The sequence below is a fragment of the Leopardus geoffroyi genome, chromosome C1 (assembly GCF_018350155.1).
Source record: "Leopardus geoffroyi isolate Oge1 chromosome C1, O.geoffroyi_Oge1_pat1.0, whole genome shotgun sequence".
Classification (NCBI taxonomy): Eukaryota; Metazoa; Chordata; class Mammalia; order Carnivora; family Felidae; genus Leopardus; species Leopardus geoffroyi.
Window position 1 is genome coordinate 174,284,730 of NC_059328.1, and position 15,397 is coordinate 174,300,126.

The 15,397-nt window shown below is 40.6% G+C and overlaps 1 protein-coding gene across 1 annotated transcript in view; it reads left to right on the forward strand.

Annotated features, from left to right (window-relative positions):
* Positions 1-7,710: 7,710 nt before the first annotated feature.
* Positions 7,711-15,397, forward strand: part of FAM171B (family with sequence similarity 171 member B) — a 67,874-nt gene continuing 60,187 nt past the window's right edge. Inside the window, exon 1 of the mRNA XM_045480448.1 lies at positions 7,711-8,120. Within this exon, the coding sequence (XP_045336404.1) occupies positions 7,718-8,120 (403 nt within the window). The 5' untranslated portion in view covers positions 7,711-7,717. The remainder of the gene's footprint in view (positions 8,121-15,397) is intronic.

Below are 15,397 nucleotides of genomic sequence, written 5' to 3' on the forward strand. Positions count from 1 at the left end.
TACTTTGGTTATTGTCAATAGTGCTGCTATAAACATTGAGGCAATGTGCCCCTCCAAAACAGCACACCTGTAGCCTTTGTATATATACCTAGTAGTGCAATTGCTGGGTGGTAGGGTAGTCCTAATTTTATGTTTTTGAGGAACCTCCATAATGTTTTCCACAGTGGCTGCACCAGTTTGCATTCCCACCAGCAGTGTAAAAGTGTTCCTCTTTCTCTGCATCCTCACCAACATCTGTTGTTGTCTGAGTTGTTAACGTTAGCCATTCTGACAGGTGTGAGGTGGTATCTCATTGTGGTTTTGATTTGTATTTCCCTGATGATGAGTGATGTTGAGCATTTTTTCATGTGTCTGTTTGCCATCTGGATGTCTTCTTTGGAAAAGTGTTTATTCATGTCTTTTGCCTATGTCTTCATGGATTATTTGTTTTTAGGGTGTTGAGTTTGTTAAGTTCTTTATAGATTTTGGATACTAACCCTTTATCTGATATGTCGTTTGCAAATATCTTCTCCCATTCTGTTGGTTGCCTTTTAGTTTTGCTGATTGTTTCCCTCGCTGAGCAGAAGCTTTTTATCTTGATGAGGTCCCAATAGTTCATTTTTGCTTTTGTTTCCCTTGCCTCTGGAGACATGTCAAGTAAGAAGTTGTTGCGGCCAAGGTCAAAGAGGTTGTTGCCTGTGTTCTCCTCTAGGATTTTGATTGTTTCTTGTCTTATATTTAGGTCTTTCATCCATTTTGGGTTTATTTTTATGTATGGAAGAAAGGGTCCAGATTCATTCTTCTGCATGTCACTGTCCAGTTTTCCCAACACCATTTGCTAAAGGGTCTGTCTTTTTTCCATTAGATATTCTTTCCTTCTTTGTTAAAGATCAGTTGACCATATACATGTGGGTTCATTTCTGGGTTCTCTATTCTGTTCCATTGACCTATGTTTCTGTTTTTGTGCCAGTACCATATTGTCTTGATGATTATAACTTTTAATAAAGCTTGAAATTTGAATTGTGATGCCTCCAGCTTTGGTTTTCCTTTTCAGGATTGCTTTGGCTATTCAGGGTCTTTTCTGGTTCCATACAGATTTTAGGATTGTTTGTTCTAGCTCTGTGAAGAATACTGGTGTTATTTTGATAGGAGTTGCATTGGATATGTAGATTGCTTTGGGTAGTATCAACATTTTAACAATATTTGTTCTTTCAATCCATGAACATGGATTGTTTTTTCCATTTTTTTGTGTCGTTTTCAATTTTTGTCATAAGGTTCCTATGGTTTTCAGCGTATAGATTTTTCACCTCTTTGTTTAGGTTTATTCCGAGGTATTTCATGGTTTTTGGTGCAATTGTAAATGGGATCGATTCCTCGATTTCTCTTTCTGCTGCTTCATTATTGGTGTATAGAAATGTGACCGATTTCTGTACATTGATTTATATCCTGCTATTTCACTGAAATCATGGATCAATTCTACAATTTTTCGATGGAGTCTTTTGGGTTTTCCACATAGAGTAGCATGTCATCTGCTAAGAGTGAAAGTTTGACCTCCTCCTTGCCAATTTGGATGCCTTTTATTTATGTTGTCTTATTTTTTCTATTTCTGTGAAAAATGCCACTAGAATTTTGATAGGTATTGCATTGAATTATAGATGGCTGTAGGGAGTTGGACATTTTAACAATATTATTTTTTTCGATTCATGAACAAGGGATTTCTATTCATTAATTCTGTGTCTTGATTTCTTTTATCAGTGTTTTACAGTGTACAGGTGTACAGTGTACAGGTCTTTCACCTCCTTGGTTAAATTTATTCCTAAGGTTTTTTTTGGTTTGTTTTTGTTTTTGATGCTATTGTAAAGGGAATTGTTTTCTTAATTTCTTTTTTGAATCGTGCATTATTAGTGTATAGAAATGCAACTGATTTTTGTATGTTAATTTAGTATCCTACAACCTTACTAAATTTGTTAATAGTCCTAATAGTTTTGATGGAGTCTTAAGGATTTTCTATATATAAGATCATGTCATCTGCAAACAATTTTACTTCTTCCTCTATGGCTTGGATGCTTTTTATTTCTTTTTCTTCTCTATTTGCTTTGGCTAGAACTTCTAGTACTATATTTATTAAAAGTGGTAACAGTGGGAATCTTTGTTTTTTTCCTGATCTTGGAGGAAAAGCTTTCAGTTTTCACTCTTTTTAAAAAAGATTTTTTTAAGTTTATTTACTTTTGAGAGAGAGAGAGAGAGAGAGCGCGCGAGAGCACTAGCTGGGGAGGGACAGAGAGAGATGGAGACACAGAATCTGAAGCAGGCTCCAGGCTCTGAGCTGTCAGCACAGAGCCTAAAGTAGAGCTCGAAACCCACAAACTGTGAGGTCATGACCTGAGCCGAAGTCGGATGCTCCACCGACTGAGCCACCCCGGTGCTCCTCAGTTTTCACTATTGAGCATGATGTTAGCTGTGGTCTTGTCATATCTGCCTTCATGTTGAGGTACATTTCTTCAATCTGATTTGTTGAGAATGTTTTTTATCATGAAAGGGTGTTAAGTTTTGTCAAATGCTTTTTCTGAAACTATTGAGAACTTTTAAACTATTAAACTTTTATCCTTCATTTTGTTACTGTGGTGTATCACAACTGATTTCTGGATGTTGATGGATGTTGATGGAGGCAAGCGTGGTGCCTGAATCGAGGAGGAAGTCCTGGACACAGAGTCCACTTGAGCCTGGGTGCATGGGTGCTGGTCTAGTGCTGTGGTGGGCCTAGAGACTGGGGCCATAGGGGCCATTCAGGCAATGGAGCAGGCCTGGAATTTGGGGCCATAGGAGCTAGACTGGACGCTGAGTCTGAAGGTGTTGGCCTGGTATATAGGGGGCTAGCCTTGCATTAGGGCATGCCTGGATTCTGGGACTTCAGGGGCAGATTCTTTCTTAATTCTTGATAGCGTTCATCTTTTTTTCAGAATCATTTGACTTCCCTATAATTTCTTTTATCCAATCTTTCTTACTTACACCAAAAGAAATGTATTATATAGATTACACACACAGGAGTAGTTCCTCCTCATTCATGATTCCATATTTCTGACTTTGCCTGTTTGCTGAAATGTATTTGTCACCCCCAAATAAGTACTTTCATGGTTATTCACGGAAATGTGCAGATCAGTGAAAAATTTGAGTTACACAGCATTCACATTCCCAGCTGAAGTCAAGCAAGGTGATGCTCTTCCTTCTTCCTTCTGCTCTCATAACAAGTGTCCTTTTGGTGGTCTACTCAGTGCCATTTTTTTTTCAGTTTTGTACTTTCCATTATTTATTCTGTTGTTTAAAACGGCCCTTAATTACAGTGCTGAAGTGCTGTCTAGTGTTCCTAAGCCCAAGAAGGCTGTGATGTTTCTTACAGAGAAAGTACATGTGTTGGAAAAACTTCTTTCAGGCATGAGTTATAGTATCATTGGCTGTGAGCTCAATGTTAATGAACTAACAAAATGTAATAAAGAAGGTGTTTTTAAACAAAGACACACATAAAACAAGTTATGCATTGATCAGTTGATAAAAATGTTGTGAACCAGAGACTCACAGGAATCTAACCCTATTCTTCTTAGGAGCAATCCGTTTAAAATAATAGAATTCTAAGGGGAAATATGAGGTGATGTGAAAGCTCATATGAGGGGCACCTAATCAAAGCTAAGGGTGTTAGGAAATGTATTCTGGAGGAAGGAATATCTAAACTAACCTTTCGGGCTCTATGGGAGCTTACCAGTTAAAGATGTGAAGGACTAGAGTTCCAGGCAGAGGAAATCAACATGTGAAGGTCTAGGGGCAACTCAAATAAGTCTAATTTGAGGGAGTAAAAGAAATGCTTTGTCTCTTCGCTGGTGCTCTCTCTGTACATGCTCTGTGTGTGTGTGTGCGCGTGTGTGTGTCTGTGTGTGTGTGCATGTGTGCATAGCAAAGTATGTTTATGTAGCAAATATTCAGAGATGAATCTAGGTAGTCAGAGGATAGACTGCAAATGGCTTTGTAAGTCTATTAGGGATTATGGACTTTATGCTAAGAGCAATTGGGAGGTACCAGCAGATCTTAGGCAGTAAAAAGTTATTATATAATATATGTATGGTAGTATACTTTGCTTTTTGATGGCTCTGGCAGTATTTTTTTTAAATAAAAATGAAGAATTTCTAACACTAATAGTTACATTGTATCAAGCATGAACAGTATCCTAGATTATGAACTTGAAAATAACTTCCTACATCAGTTGGCAGCTTCCATTCCTCTGTAAAACACACTGACTGACAAGTAACCCACATGGAGTTAGCAGGATTCACCTTCCGGAAAGTCTGCTTGGTTTTGCTTTCTGTGTGTGTGCCAAAAATTCAGTTATGTCTCTTCTGAAACTTACTTTTGCTATGTATTTTAAGGAATGGGTGAAATATAAATTTGAGCAAAGTGTATTTTTCTATGAAAACAAAGTTTAACACGAAGTAGGTGAAAAAATTGTAAAAAATTGGGAAAAAATTAAATAGAACGAATTGGCACTCAGCTTGCTTGTCAGGAGTCTTTAAGAGCTCCTTCCACTTAAACTCAAACTGCAGGGGCGCCTGGGTGGCGCAGTTGGTTAAGCGTCCGACTTCAGCCAGGTCACAATCTCGCGGTCCGGGAGTTCGAGCCCCGCGTCGGGCTCTGGGCAGATGGCTCAGAGCCTGGAGCCTGTTTCCGATTTTGTGTCTCCCTCTCTCTGCCCCTCCCCTGTTCATGCTCTGTCTCTCACTGTCCCAAAAATAAATAAACGTTGAGAAAAAAACATTTAAAAAAAAAAAAAACTCAAACTGCAAATCATAGAGGTTCATTATAATTGTGGTTTATGACTTCAAACCCTAGGTTGTGGTTAGATACTTAAAAAAATATCTTGGCCCTATATCAAAAGAGTGGTAAATAAATGTACATTTACTTATTTTAAGATAAAACAAACAGTTTAAAACATATTTAAGATCTACTGATTTGTCTCTTGACCAACTTTTTTTGATTCGCTAAATACTAGCCCTGATGGCATGAGATAATATGGTTTTTGTATATTGCGCAGAAATTAAGCACAAACTATATGAGTATTGGAACATTTAAAAATTCTCTAAAAACCATCCTGATAGGCAAAGCTTTTCTTTAAACACTCCACAGTATTGAAGGATTTGATGTCCACCCTCTACTGGGGCCATGAAATCAGTGGCTTTGCCTCTGGAAGGTCAGCTTTTAACATATTAAAGAAGATCTGGCCACCATAAGGCAGATGACAGAAATCCTGGCAGTCTTCCTTCCCTTCTGATCTGCCAGTCAGGTTTTTGGAGCCATTTCCATTTTCTCCTTTCCTCTCTCCAGGAGCAGAGGTAACTTGGAAGAAAATGCAACAAAAACAGCTTGATGAGGCTGATAAAGGCTCCCTGCATTCCACCCCCCCCCCCCGCCCCCCACCAGTAGCTCCTGTCACACAGGCAGGGCAAAGCAGGGGTGGAACAATAGTGTTTAATGTGAGGGACCTCACTTTGGCATCTGTTTTCCAAAACTTACATAGCTCACATGGTTTATTTTTGTCTAGAAATCACTAAACAGCTCATGTAGCTTCAAAAAGCGCAGAAAGACAAAGTCACATATTATTAGTACAGCCTTGAGCAAGACGGTAAGTAGCCTCTCTGATCTTCAGTGTTTCCATTTGATAAACAGGATAATGAAAACTAATTCATAGGATTGCTCTAAAGATACAGTGAGATAATATATATAACATGCCTATTATTATTATTATTATCTTTGTGGTTAAACAGGTATTATTTTCATGCCCTTGGGCAAAGAATAATTTTCCACTACCAAGGAGTTTTTTTTGTTTTTTTTGTTTTTTTTTTTTTTTTTTCCGGGAAGTTGGAAACATTAGGAGGAAGACACATAAAAATGGTGAGGGTGGAAAGGGACAGCCAATCAACCAAAACAGCTGAATCAACTATGATGGAAAATGATATGATGTCACGATCAGATAACATTTGTATTATATTAGGAGATCTCCAAATGCAAAGAGACCACAGCTGAACACAAGCCTATCATCTATTCTGTAGCCTATATTACCAGTCAATCTTGATGATGACATAAGCAGCCACTCAAGATCCTCAGTCTGACAATTTGGGTGTCATACTGAACATATCTCCCTTCCCCACCCAATCAACTATCTCTGTTGATTCTAGCCCTAAAAACTGAATCTCCTATGCCTTTCCTCTCCCTTCCAGCGTCACAAGACTTCTGCATCTCCTCACTGGCTTTTGGAAACACCTCTGAACTGGCTTCCTCTCCTTCAATCTATCCTTCAGTAATCCCACTTTCATACTGATAGCAAAGTGATCCTGCTGGGTAGACTGGTGCCAAGTCCTTTCCCTGATTAATTTCTTTCACTACTTCGTAATTACTTGCAGTGTATGTCAATGTCCTTATGCACATCTGGAGGGTTATTACAGGAGTTAGCACATATGAAGTGCTTAAACAGTACGTGGACACAGTAATTACTATAGAGGTGTCTGCTATTATTTTTTTAATGACCTGATCTTCACTCTCCTTTTCAATCTAAAACACTGCCACTCTGTCACAATCATTGCTCAAATTTCCAAACACATGGTACTATTACACATCTCTGGGCTTCACACACGTAGATGGTGCTCCATTAAAAAAATTTTTTTTAACGTTTATTTACTTTTGGGAGACAGAGACAGAGCATGAACGGGGGAGAGGCAGAGAGTGAGGGAGACAGAATCCGAAGCAGGCTCCAGGTTCTGAGCTGTCAGCACAGAGCCGGATGGGGTCTCGGACTCACAAGCCATGAGATCAAGACCTGACCCGAAGTCCAACACTTAACAGACTGAGCCACCCAGGCGCCTCTGCCCCCTTGTTTTTAAGACTACCTGGTTGTACCCATCTACGTATGGAACTCTTATTCTTCTTAAAACCCCAGGTCTTCTGGTGTTTCATAGCCGACTTCCATATACCACATAGTTAATTTCTTCCAAACTCAGTGCAACCTTCTGCACATACGTCTCCAGTGGTAACCACCACCTTGGATTATAATTTGCTTGTATTTTCCCCTGCCCTAACAGGTAGCGAACCCTAGAATGCAAGCAAGACTGTATCTTGCTTATTTCAAGCACCTGAGTGAATGCTGACACATAGTAAGCACCTAGTGTGCATTTATTTAATAAATGTTTTTTGAGTAAGCGAGAAGTGTAGGCTACAATCACACAAAATGTAATCAGGAATATTTTCTAATAAAGAAAGAAATTCCCACTTGAGCAGAAAGAGGAAGTTTAGTTAAAATTGGTAGAACTGTAGTTTAAGTGTTGGATAACCAATGATGGCTGTGATGCGGCAAAGCCCGAATGGCCACAGATCCTGGCTAATTGATGGGTGGGTGCTGCGTTAAGTGTTTTAGGAGAGTAATCAATACACCACCTTTTCCTCTACTTTGGGGCCAGGTGGGGGCAATTTTATTCCCATTTCTGCAAAATTTCCCGATGTTTCCGTAAGGCTGGAGGATCTGAAGGCCGACCAGCCCCCAGAAAGGCTCTTCTCGCTCCTTTCCCCTCGGAGGCCGCCGCCCGGCCCCGAGCCCCAGCGCTGCGCGCGGCCCCGGCCCTCCGAGCTGCTCCGCCACCGGTGACAGCTGAGCCGCGGCCGCCGGCTCCCGGCTCGCCCCGCCCTGCGCATCACGTGCCCGAGGATGCTAACTTCCCCTCCTCCTCCACCCCCATCCCCTCCGCCTCCCAGGCCTCCTCCTCCCGGCGAGGGCGTGCGAGGCAGACCGCGCGAGCGGGAGCGAGCGAGCGGGCGCCGCCGGAGCCCGCAGCCCTGGCGTCCGTCGCCGCCGGGAGCCCCGCAATATGCCGCCGCTGCCCTCTGGCTCTCGGCCATGGCGAGGCTCAGCCGGCGCGTCTCTTGTACCCTGCTGCTCGGCCTGGCCGCGGTGCTGCTGAAGGCGCGGCTGGTCCCCGCGGCCGCTCGAGCCGAGCTCAGCCGATCCGACCTCAGCCTCATCCAGCAGCAGCAGCAGCAAAGGCAGCGGGAGGAGGCTGAGGAGGAGAGGCCAGAGGTGCCGGGGGCATCCTCCACCCTCACTGTTCCAGGTAGGTCCCGGTAGCCCGGCCCTGCCTTTCCATCGCCGCGGGGGATCTCAGCTGGCGTCGCTGGCCTCCTTGCTTCTCCCGTGGCCGGCTCACTTCCAATCGCTTGTCCCTACCCATCCCCACCTCCCCGATCTCCCCAGACTGTCTGTCCAGGACTCGGGCTGTGCTCTGGTTTCGGGAAACTGCCCTTTGGGGTGCTGAGCTTTCTGGGAAGCGCAGAGCACTGCAGTAGGGTGGGGAGGGGTCGGGAGGGGGTAGGGGTGAATGACTGCCTCGATTGATTTTTTTCTTTTCTCTTCCTTCTTCCTGAATTCTTCCCTTTGCCCTGAGAATGACTGCACGCGCGCGCGCGCACACACACACACACACACACACACACACACACACTCCGTTCCCAAATCCATTTAGCATTCTGTTCTTTATTCTTTTCTTTCCTAGAGACGAGAAAATCTTGCAATAGACACCCACACGGCTTTTCATCATCTCGCCCCGCCTGGTTTATTTAAATTTAGATCTGGAGAAAGAAATCTTGATTTATTTTATTATTTCTGTCTCTTCTTAGCCCAGGAATGGTTTAGGTCAGTTTGCAAGAATGCCTTCAATATACCAGGATGAAATAAAACAAAATGGAATAGGAGTTTGTAGTTGAAGGAAAAGGGTAAAGGGGAGGTGGAACCATAGGATAAGTCAGTAGTGATGTGATTACAGCAAAGCCTGCCTCCAGAGAGGGGAATCTCCTTACTTGTTAGTGGAACTTAAGGAGGCAGATTCTTGACACTATTCATGAGGGTGAGGAAATGCACTCCAGTTTGTGTGGCTCTAACAATCCCTCAGTTCCTGGCTGGTTTCCCCCCATTAAAGCTCGATGGGTAAACAGAAAGCTGGATTATCCATTTTAATAGCCTCTCCCCACCCCCCACCCCAGTGCTCTTCCCTGCTGTAGATGCTGCCTGCTATTTAGAACGGAAAAAAGCTATCGATATTTTTGGCAAGTGGGCCTGGGTTCCCACAAAACCAAAGTGAATTGTATTTTGACATTTGTTTTTGTTTTTAAAATCCTGCTTGGTAACCTATGAAATGCTGAAAATGAGATTTTGAAGAGTGGAATCAGCATCTTATTTTGTACTGCTTGCTCATCATCAAAGAGCAATACTCAGGCATGCCAGCTGCGATTCATGACAGACAGGATGATTTAATCTATCAGAGTGCTGGGAACATAGGATGAAATCACCGAAGTGTGCAGGAAAGCTTGTGTTTCTCACACCCTCTTAAACCAATTAATAACACTCAAGCATGGCTAGAAGTCCTGAAAGGTATGCATTGTGTGATGGTTTTCCTACCTAGCTTTTTATAACTGAAAGTGCCACCAACAGGGTTTGGGCGAGGCTGTTAAACATGCTGTTTGCTAAACTTACAGAAATTAGACGTAGAAGCACAGTTGAGAGCTTGTCTTCATTATGAGGGTCATTTCACAAACTAACCACAAAACAGAATTCTGAGAAAGCTTTGATGGACTCCGTGGTTTGACACGTATTTTTATTTCGATATATTTATTGAAATTATATATTTATTTCAGGAATATTAATTAGTTAAAGGGGGTTTTGACTACTATGATATAGGTTGTGATAAAGGTTATGAAAAACTGCAATAATATGAGAACTTTTGTGTGTAGCTGCAAATTAAAATATCTGTTTCCTGATATTTGTGAAAATATTTTTGAAAAAGGTTATTTTGCAAACTAGCAGTTTTTGTCTTACCTATTGTTAGGTCCATTGAAATAAAGGAATCACTGGTAGGTCAAATGAGAGCCTGAAAAGTAGTCTCTTTTGACTTTTGCTTTTCCCTCAAAAACTAACTCCCCAAAGCCAGTGGCAAACAAGAGAGCAGTCCAGTTGATGGCAGTTTTAGTTACTGGAATATTGAGTATAACGAAATACAACCAAAAAACAAATGAGTTAAAATCTTCCTCTGAGCGCGTTGTGATCTCTGGATCGAACTGGTCTTCCTGTTTCAACCTTTGTTCCGCTACTGCCTGTTCTCCTCTCGCAGCTCCTGATCTTTTTAAAAACATTAAATAGGACTGTTTCTGCTCACAGTGCTCCAGTGGCTTCCCATCTCTTCCACACTAGATGCCCAGACCCTGAAAATGGCCCAGGAAGGCTTAGATCCTCTCGGTGCCCCTCCCCCTCCTATCTCTCACATCTCTGACCCTAACTCACTCCACTGTATCCACACTGGCTCTCTGTTTCTTCATTTTCCAAGTGCCACTCTGGGATAGGGCCTTTGCACTTGCCATTTTCTCTGCCCGGAATTCTGGAACTTCACATTCCTCAGGTTTGCTGCACATCGCTGTAACAAAGAAGCCTTTCCTAACCAGCTATATTAAGTAGTAATCTGCATGCCCTGTTGTATTGATCCTTCTCCGTACACTTAGTACCCTCAACCCTTCTTGTAAGCTTGCCTCCTCTTACTAGAACATAAGTTCTGTGAGGGCATCAACCTTGTTTTGTTTGCTATTAAATTATTATACACATTTCTAGTACCTGGAAGAGCATCTGTTGCCCACAGGCATAGATAAATTTGTTGAATGAATGAATAAACAAAAATGCTGGCATCAAGGATCTTTTGAGTGTTTGCTATTTAATTTCCTTGTGAAATTCTTCACTGGAATTTAGCAGGGGATATGTAAAAATAAAGGAATGTTAGGTAGAAATATTTGTAAGTAGAGGTTATGAAATTTAGATCTTTAGCTAATTTCAGTGTTTATCTTATTCTGACCATAGAGAACTGTTTGATACTAATACTTGACAAGACATAATAAGAGGACTCAAGATTCTTTACCCAAGTGCACTTATAATCCTCTTATGACCTAGGGGGGTATTTATATACCTTTATATAGCTGTGATTGAGCTTGAGTTTATTCTTTGCCTCTGGTGCTTCTGATTCTTGGGACTATGGAACTTGTTACAGGCAAAATTTGGAAATCTAATAAGGCATAGTTAGTGACTGGTATATGACTGAGCCTTGTCAGTCCATAATAGAGAAATTAAGCATTGTCCTTGATTAGTATTCTCTGGATTTTGTTATTCTGAAAATTTATGTCTCTTTGTGTTGCTGAGAAATTAGGAAGTAAGGTTAAAGAAGTTGAATATGAGATTGAAATAATCAGGATGCAAAAAAACTGAATTTTCATTTTCTCATTAACTTCTAAAACACCAGCTTCAGAGAGTAGTGAGAATAAAGACTGAGGTCGAGGTCTGTCACATCCATTGTTTTCTCCAATGTATGCAGCAGCTCGAATTTCTCCATCTGCACCAGTATTTGTTAGAAATAAATATTTGAGAGACCAAGGGAGAATTAATTTGGGGGCTGGTGGTAGCTGAGAAACCATATCATATTCACTCTGATGGTCCATTAGATGGGAGACATGCTGGGGGTGGGGACGAGGTGAGCTGGAGAAAATAATGAGCTCCATTTCAAATTCTCCACGTGAAGCACAGACACAGGGCACCTCTGTGAATTTTTATAAATGTCTTCTGCATATAGAAAAAGCTTCTTGAGAGATATATTTTCATGGTATAAAATTTTGATTGTACATTTCACTGATATATATTTCTAGCCTTTTTTTTTATTTTATAAAATGTTAAATATATAGAAAGTAAACAGACTAGCATTAAAAAAAAGCCCATACCCGTCTCCTAGCTTTAACAGTGATTGAATTCTGCTGTTATTGTTTCACCCACACCTCCACCCATTTCCACTATGTGGGATTTTTTTTGGGGGGGGGATGTACATACATTGAAATGTGCATACCTTAACTGTACTATTTTGTATTTTTGGTATATGGATAGGCCCATGTAACCATCATCACCCCTGTGAAGATATAGAACCTTGACATCACCATAGAAAGTTCCCTCCTGCCCACCTCCCAGGCAATCCCTGCCCCTTATCCAGAGACAATTACTGTTCTTTTTTTGTTTGTTTGCTTATTTATTTAGAGAATACGAGTGGGGAGAGTGGGAGAGAGAGAGGGAGAGGGAGAGAATTCCAAGCAGATTCCACACCCTCAGTGCAGAGCCCTAGCGGGGCTCAAATCCATGAATCAGGAGATCATGACCTGAGCCAAAACCAAGAGTTGGACGCTTAACTAACTGCACCACCCAGGCACCCCAAGACAACTACTGTTCTAATTATTTTTATAGATCAATTCTGCATTTTCTAGAGCTTCATAAAACAGAGTCATATAGCAGGCACTCTTTTGTGTCTGGCTTCTTTAGCTCAGTCTAATTTCCATCGGTTTCATCCGTATTGTTGAATGTTCAATAGCTTATTTCTTTGTACTGCTGGGCCTTATTCCATTGTATGAATTACTCTACTTTGGTTTATTGCTTCTTTCTATTGATGGCTATTTGGGTTATTTCCAGTTTTAGCCATTGTAAATGAAGCTGCTACATTCTTGGACAAATCTTTGTGTGGGTATGTCTTCATATCACTTATGTAAATGCCTCAGAGTGGAATTGCTGAAACCCAGCACACTTCTTTATAGCTGGAACCCACCGCACTTAACCTTTTTTTAATGTTTATTTATTTTTGAGGGAGAGAGAGAGAGAGAGAGAGCGAGCAAGCAGGGGAGGGTCAGAGAGAGAGGGAAACACAGAATCCAAAGCAGGCTCCAGGCTCTGAGCTGTCAGCACAGAGCCCGATGCAGGGCTCGAACCCACAAATCGTGAGATCATGACCTGACCTGAAGTCAGATGCTTAACCGACTGAGCCACCCAGGCACTCCCACACTTAATAACAATCAACTTAAAAATTTTGAACTTTGATATAGACTATTACTATATACTTTCTATTAAATTCAATAACTTGATTTAAAACTTATTGACTTAAACAACCTGATGGAAATCTATCCGTGAAAGCATTTATTTACTTTTTTCTCTTCCAATGAATTTAAAAATCAGTAGGAGAAATGGGATTAGAAATTGACTGTTCTATCTAAAGTACTCATGCCTTAAAGGCCATGTTCCCAGATGGGGTAATTATGATTTCTTTCCAGGATTTTAGTAACCAAAGGGTGCTATATCTTGGTGTTGATTACTGGTTGAAAAACACATGCCATTGTGTTGAATTTGAGTCCAGTTTGTTTTAGTGGTGGTTTTCTAATGTTTTTAATGTGACTGAACAAAAACTACCAAATATTTTTCTGAAACGAAACTCTCTTCCCGCCACACCTCCACAGCCAAGTGTATAAATGGTGAACTGGATTCTCTTTCAATGTTCTGTCTGACTAGGTTAACTACAGTATTGTCATTCATTCACTTGGCTTAGTGTAATGTGCCTTAATTTCTTTTTGTCCAAATTGCCTTAGCTTGGAAATGGATACAATATGTTCCATCTGCTATTGTTAAAAAGTATACTTTACACTAGTTACCTGGAAAATTCTAAAACTTTGAAAACTATGTGTTGTAATGCAATACATCATAAGCTTAAGAAATAGCTTCTGTTTGCTCTGAAGATTGTTTGGAGAGGTCTCTTTAATTGGCCTTTGTGTACACATAATCCATATGTCTAAAACATACAAGATTCTTTGCCTTTTAAATTCTCTTATGACTGTTTGTGTCATCGGGACCAGACAGTATTCTTAAAGTACTTGCCGATGATGTCTGTGAGTATAAAGGCCACTTTACTTGGGCCTGAAATGTGCGATTTCTTTTTTTTTTTTTTTTTAACGTTTATTTATTTGTGAGACAGAGAGAGACAGAGCATGAACAGGGGAGGGTCAGAGAGAGAGGGAGACACAGAATCGGAAGCAGGCTCCAGGCTCTGAGCTGTCAGCACAGAGCCCGACGCGGGGCTCGAACTCACGGACCATGAGATCATGACCTGAGCCGAAGTCGGACGCCCAACCGACTGAGCCACCCAGGCGCCCCTGAAATGTGTAATTTCATTTCATGTAGGGTAGAGTGTGTCAAGGAAGTGGTAATCATTTGCCACCATTACTAACATGTCGAATCTGCTTCTTTGGTCTAGTGAACCCAGACTGTGTCATGCCTTGATACTGTATTATGCTTCTCGAAAGCTTCAGTTGATGATGCCTGTTAAGATCTCCATGTTAAGGCTCTATGTCTTGCACAGAAATTAAGATTTAAAATGAATTTCGTTTATATATGACTGAGATTTCAATTTCCATTTAGTGTGCTTTCTTTCTGAAGTAAGTTTCTATACCATAACAAGTTAGAAAATAATTGAAAAATTAAACATTCATTCGCATTATCAGTTATTGTACTTAGTCCAGTTTTGTTTCTGTTCAGTAGAGAATTACTTAAAAAGTATGTAGTTTTAATTCACTTGTTAGCTCTGTTGAAATGTAAAACACTTCTATAGCCAAGCCAATACCGATTCATATCTATGGACTTAAATGCTAGTTGGGTTTTAGGTGACCAGTTAGTTGGAAGCTGGTAGAATGTCCAGCTCAAACCAGAGCTCATGCGTTGAGGGCCCTGGGTTATCTCTGGGGTAAGTCCTCTAGGGATATTGTATAATCCTATATCAATTGGCTTTTCTAAACTAAAATAAAGCCACCATCCATAGTTTTATTCCCACCTACCTATTCCTCTCTTTTATTATAACAGAAATAGGAACAGGATGGATAGATGGATGATTTGTTTTTCCTACCAGGTTAACTATAACCAGGAGTTGAATAGAAGTGTCTTGGGGTTTGTGACTTACTGGATTTTGTCACCCATTCCACTCATGCTTGCTCTCATGTTTTTGGAAAGGGTAGAAATTAAGTTGTCAAAATATGACTCTATATAGTTAAATGGATTATGTTTCTTCAGAACTTTAAACATGCTGCATGTTTGTATGAGTAGAGTTTGTTTGTAAATGTCTGGGTGACTGAGACAAGATTACCAAAGGTACCACAAGAATTTAAAATGATTACAATAACACTTTACAATTAAAAGAATTGTAAAATGAATTTATTGTAAAAATAAAATACAGGGAGGCTGTGCTTTTTATGTAAGGGGGGAAAAATGCCTCCAAGGGTAATGGGTATAGTAGTATTTTTAAAAAATATTTCACTAAGTAAAATGAACTAGGCATGGATCAGTGATGAGAGTGTGTCATGAAACACGGATGATATTCAATTCAATTTATATACCTGAAGTTTAAAAAAAGTCCACCTACTTATTTATATTAAATGAATTAGTGTATTCCAAGTATTTACATTTAAAGACAGATAACTTCTCTTCGTAAAACAAGTACTTTCCAAAGTA